Source organism: Sminthopsis crassicaudata, chromosome 2 (assembly GCF_048593235.1).
Source record: "Sminthopsis crassicaudata isolate SCR6 chromosome 2, ASM4859323v1, whole genome shotgun sequence".
Lineage (NCBI taxonomy): Eukaryota > Metazoa > Chordata > Mammalia > Dasyuromorphia > Dasyuridae > Sminthopsis > Sminthopsis crassicaudata.
The window spans coordinates 46,663,390-46,669,389 of NC_133618.1; the positions used below are offsets into that span (position 1 = coordinate 46,663,390).

The 6,000-nt window shown below is 47.2% G+C and overlaps 1 protein-coding gene across 3 annotated transcripts in view; it reads right to left on the reverse strand.

Annotated features, from left to right (window-relative positions):
• NFAT5 (nuclear factor of activated T cells 5) overlaps positions 1-5,533 on the reverse strand; it is a 136,160-nt gene extending 130,627 nt beyond the window's left edge. The window contains exon 1 of one of the 3 annotated variants that reach the window (XM_074286097.1): positions 5,087-5,533. In XM_074286097.1, coding sequence (XP_074142198.1) covers positions 5,087-5,159 — 73 coding nt within the window. In that variant the 5' untranslated portion in view covers positions 5,160-5,533. Of the gene's footprint in view, positions 1-3,482; positions 3,610-5,086 lie in introns of those variants that run through there. The other 2 variants (XM_074286102.1, XM_074286098.1) reach the window with 2 other exon arrangements.
• Between the last annotated feature and the right edge of the window lie 467 nt (positions 5,534-6,000).

Genomic DNA, 6,000 nt, shown 5'->3' on the forward strand with positions numbered 1-6,000 from the left:
AACCAATAAACATTTGTGCCCACAGATACAAAAGGCAAAAGCCCTCAGCTTAATCAAAAAAACATGCTAAAGTGGATTCTCTTTACATTAGATTTAAATTAGATCTAAAGGAAAGAGGCAAAGAGAAACTAGAATAGGGAATTACCATTATGCTACAATTGTTGATGGACAAAATGGGCACCCACATTTGCAATGTCGGGAATAGGAACTGACCTGTGATATAGCATTAATATAAAACATCCATGTGAGGAAAATTTCTCTCAACAATTTAAGATGACATTCAAGTTTTAGAGAGTTCCCTCAAGCATTTAGATTTGTCAAAGGTCAACCAACCAAAATGTCACAGGCCAAACCTGAAACTAGGTATTCCTGGCTTCAAGGAAATCACTTATCTTTTCACTATACTATTCTGCCTTTTTGTATCATTTCACAAATTAGTCTTCATCTAAGAAGAAAAATCAAATTCCTGTAGAAACTTAATGATTATTGATAAACCCATCTTAATGATAAAGAAGCATAAAAGGAGTTCCTTTTGTTATGTGTCAGAGGGTCTGTTAGAAGTGTTTGTTTTCTAAAAAATAATTGTTATTTAAAATTAATACAATGAATAAGCAAGTATAAATTAAATAGCCAATCCCAAAAGAAAATTAGTTTCTAATACTACCCTTTATCAAAGCAAAGGAAAACCATGACTATGTTCATTTCATATATTAACTTCTATCAATATAAAAAATATAGTTTAAGATTTAAGAAAATCTACTACAGAGCCCTGCACACCAGGAACATTTAATAAATATTTTTTAATTAAATCAAAAAATCAATACCTAAGAATCGTTCTAAATTAAAATTACATGAGAATGTACAGAAACAAAAAGACCTATTTATACCTTCAAAAACTCAGTAGTATCTTCAAATGATATCAAAGAATTTAGCTTTAATATACACAGTGTGACACAGTAGATACTGTACCAGCCTCAGAACCTGAAAAAAGCTGGGTTCAGGTACCACTGGCACATACATATATAGAAATTAGCACTCAATGCTTTCTAGACACTTCTCTAAGACAATACTCCTTGGTTAAGGAGCATAAGGCAGCCTGCTTTGGTAGACAGTTTCCTTATCTAAAATTTCCCTATAGTAAAGCAATCAGTAGTCCAGTTACTATTTCTATATGCATACAGTCATCATTTTGTTATTTCTCATTCCCTATCATCTTTCCAAACTTAAATCCTGATTTTTTTCATACTTGAACTCTGATTATAAAATAATAATATAATAAGGTAAGGTTATAATACTGACTTGTTGCTACAGAAATGGACACACACAGTTAAAAAAAACTTCAGTAATGATCACAAACTAAATAAAATGAGGGTCAAAGAACACCTATAAAATGTCTTTAATACTTTATACACTTAACATTTTTTGTAAAAGAAAAACTTAAGTGCTCATGTGAGCACTTTTTAAAGTAATACAGATTACTCTGTTAAAACAACTTAATGCCAAAAATAATAAAATAACAAAATTAAATTCATATTGAAATTATTTTGAAGTTATTCTCTAGATTAATCATCAATAAGACAAGTTGCAAAATAACCATTGATCAACATACTACTTATAATCCACAGGTATTCAATAAACCTTCCTCAAAGTAATTACTGTCCTATAGAGGCACAATAGATTATTTTACCTAGATTTAATATTAAAATGTCAATACACTAACCAACTAAAGTTAACATTCAAGTTTTTAAATTATTCTACACATATGTAATTTAATGTCAGTATAACTCTCAGATCCTTTGTAAAAATCCTATCTCAACTAATAATTCTATGCCTGCTTACTTGATTCTCCTTATTCTTTTTTATTTTTCTTTAATTTTTAATTTTATTTTTAATTCATGAAATAAAGCATTTCCATAACAGTATAATTTTTAAAAAATCTAATTGTACATGAAATTATAAATCTATTATATACAATCGCTTTATTCTTAAAATGAATGTGATAACAACCAACTTTTTTTAAGAACTTAAAATGCTCCATAAAACAAGTCTATTTTTAGTTCACATGAATGTGAATGAGCCATCTAAAAAGAATTAACTTCATCAGTTACTATCCCATACTTTTATTTTTCACTTTAAATTTCCTATCGGTTATGAAATCCCATAATGGTATTATTATTAGGCCATAAAAGGCAAAAGTTGATAAATTTTATTGAAAAGGCACAAATTTTACCTGAGAGTCCCAAAGGATATCAACAACAAAATTTTAAATTATTCCTTTATGTTTTTCAGGTTTCTTCAAGTCACTCACTGTTAGTCAAATCTGAAAATATGACAGGCCACTACTGATACCAACCTAGTAAATAAGGGCCATTCCAATATCCTTCTAAAAGGAAGGATCAAATGGCCTGGTTAAAAAAATTAGATTGTATGAGTTTGCAAAATTTCAAACTTTCTTATATTTCAATTTTTTTTTCTCCATTTTAAGGAAAGTTTTTGCGTAATGACATGATACTTTGAAATTGCACTATGCTGACAACATCCAGCTCTAGGAAAATTCAGTAGTGGGTGCGACTTGAGAGGATATTAAAAAATGACAAAAGGCATTGAATATTTTTATGTTGAATAAAACCGCTATACTACAAATATCAGAGCTAGTATGCCACTCTTCGGTAATTTGAATTACTATTCCTATCTGTTAACTTTATTACTACTTATAGAACAATTTTTTAAGAAACATCATTTTGTTGGTATTCTTCTTTCTGATAGCCAAATTACATATTTCCATACAATTTCAGATATTGTTGCCTAAAAAGCCATTATATACTCAGCATGATGGTAGGAGACAACTAAAGTCACCAGAGCAACAGACAATGGTTATAGTTACTAAGTTGGGTTCTATGTACAAACTCAGGGGCAAATTTCATTTAACTAACTTTTCACTAACCAGAACCTCTTATTCAGCTCTAATTAAACTTTTTTATCTCAATCAATATAAAACAAGAAATCTTAATTTCTTTTTTTTCCTCCTCTTCAGAGAAAATTTTGGTGAAAATGAAGTAAAATAATTTAATCGTTCTTGGCTGTTTTTAAGCCCAGTCAAAACTAAAAAGAAGAATTCACATTACAAAAGGATTTTTAAAATCCGATCCTCTTCTCTTTTTACAAGTGGGTTAAGAGATGGTTAATATTATAGTTGGAGAATTTTGGTGTGATGCCCCCTTGCACAGGAAACCTGTTCTGACACATTCTTCTGGTGTCCAGTATAGGAATTTAACCTCATCGGACATCAAGCTCAGGTCCTAATGCTTCAGCTCCTGGGAATTCTCTAGGGGCCTTAGTCAAGGGAGTTTGCTTGGGGCCTTTCTAATGCCACCTTTGCAGATGACAAAAACCCTAAGGATTTAGGGGACCGGGGAGTCTGTCTACACTGACGCCCTAGAAACAAGCCAGAGTGATAACATTTCTCTGCACAGGAAACATACCTCTAAGTGAAAGCAGGGAAGGAATAAATCAGTCCGGGCCCAGAAGCTGCTTCTGAGATAGGGAGATGAAAATTTGGGCCTCTCCCGGGCTAAAAGACGAGGAGGAAGGAGCCGGGTCTGGGGGGCTGCCCCAGAGCGCTAAGGAGCAGACAGGCCGGGGCTATCGCTAGGGAAGGAGCAGTGCGCCGGCCGGATAAAACCTCAGAGGGGGAGACAGCGGGACCCTCTCCGTGCCCAGACACAGGGACGACGCCACAGCAGCCAGCTCGAGTGGGCCAGCCAGGGCAACTTTCCTGGGTAGGGCCTTGGCAGGAACCGCCGCCACTGACCAAGCCCGGAGATACGGCCGGCCGGGAGGGGGAGAGGGGAGGGAGGGAGGAGGGGGATGAAGAGGGGGATGCTGTGAGTAATCCCCGAGCAAGCGGGGAGGCCCCGGCCCGACGGCCGCAGGGGAAGAGCGGCGGAAAGGGGAGGGGGAACTGCGAGGGGGGGTGGTGGAAAGGAGGCGAGGAGAAAGGGGAGGGGAGATACGAAAAGCGATTAATGCCGCAGAGACGAGCTGAGCCGAGGGCCCGGCATAGGGCAGGCTGCAGCCAGGCACCGAGGGAGCCCGGGCGGCCCAGGGGAGCCAACGAGGGGGCAGCGAGGAGGACGGAGACATCCCCCTCCGCCTTCCTTTGCCCAAGACAATCTCCTAGGCCCCCATCGATCCCCGGGAGTCCCCCATTCCAATCCATCTCTGCCAGTGCCCAGCGGCCCCCAAAATACCCCACCCCGAGGGCCTGGCGTTCTCCCCCACCCCCGCCTCTGGGCTCTGCCCAGCGCCTTCCATCCCCACCCCCTGGACCTGGCTCGTGGCTGTGGACCACCACCACCACCACCTCCCCTCCCCCTCCCGTCCTGGCTCGCGGCTCGTCTCCTCAATAACCCTGGGCCTGGCTCGCGGATCGTGTGTTTCCCCCCATCCCATGCCATCCCCACTCGCCGGCCGTGCTCCCCGACCCTATGCCATTCTCGACGGTGCCTTCCGGGCCCGACTCGCTGGGCAAGTCTCCCTCCTCCCGTCCCGTGCCACCAAGCTCCCTGGACATGTCCCCCAGCTCCCGTGCCATCCAGGCTCCTTGGCCGTGACTCCCCGCCCCCATGACATCCAGGCTCCCTGGCCGTGTTCCCCTTCCTCCACCCCCACGCCACCCTGGCTCCCTGTCGGCGTCCCCCTCACCCTTATGCCATCCTAGCTCCCTGTCCGTGCCCTCCAGTACCCATGCCATCCTGACTCTCCAGCCGTGTCCCTCGCCCTCATGCCATCCTAGCTCCCTGGTCCTGCCCCTCGGACCACATGCCATCCTGGTTCCCTGATCGTGCCTCCTGGCCCCATGCCATCCTGGCTTCCTGGCCGTGCCCCCCGGGCCCATGCCATCCTGGCTTTCTCTCCGTGCCCCCCGGGCCCATGCCATCCTGGCTCCCTGGCCGTGCCCGCCCTGGCCCCATGCCACGTTAGCTCCCTGGCCGTGGCCTCCACGGCCCATGCCATCCTGGCTTCCTAGTCGTGCCCCCCGGGTCCCCGCGGCCCCGCGGCGGTGCCCCCCGCCTGGGTGACTCACCTCTCGAGTACAGGGACTTGGGCGATTCCAGGTCGAGGTCGGCGCTGAGCAATGAGATGAAGTCCGAGGGCATCGCAGCTCGACCCGGCCCGGCCCGAGGGCGGGGGGGGAGCGGCGGGGGCGGCGGCACCTCCTCTGCGGGAGCTCGGACACCGGGCCGGGGGCGGTGAGCGACCGAGGAGGCCAGGGGTCGAGGAGGGAGACGAGGGCGAGGCGAGGCGAGGCGAGGGCGGCCGCCGCTGCCGCTCCTCCGAGGCCGCCGCGGGCAGCCCCCACCCGGCAGCGAAGCCGCAACCAAGCAAGCCCGCTCGGCCGAAGCCGCGACGGGGAAGGGCGCGAGGGCCGGCGGGGAAGGACGGGCCGAAGGCGACGGCGCTCCGGAGCGAGCTTCTCCTCGGCAAAAACTGACGGGCTCCGCTGCCGCCGCCGCCGCCGCCGCCACCGCCGCCGCTGACAGGAATCCGGGCCCCGCCCCCGGCGCGACTCCGCGCACGCGCCTGGGGCCCCGGGAGCAGGGGGAGGAGAGACGGCGACTAGGGAAGAGCCGCGGCGGCGAGCGGGGGGAGGGCCGACGCTGAAGGGAACAGCATCAACAATCTGTTTCCTGCCGCTGTCCCGGCTGCTCGCGATCTGGGAGAGGGCCGAAAGCCGGGGGGAGGGGGGGAGCATCGGGGAAGCGGGGGGTGCCTGGGGACTTGTCAACGCCTTGGGGCCCCGGCAGAGGGAAAAGGTATCTGCACTGACCTGTAGAAGGTGGTTATACGGCCTGCCCGGCTCCCAGGCCCGCGCTGCGGGGAGGCCTGCCCAGGGGGTCCGCAGCCCCGGAGCGGCTTCTTAGCTGTCGGTCTAAATAAAGATGTGCAAAATCCAGGGGTCCCGGGAGGGGACGGGCGCTGTACCCTGTGCGTTTGAGG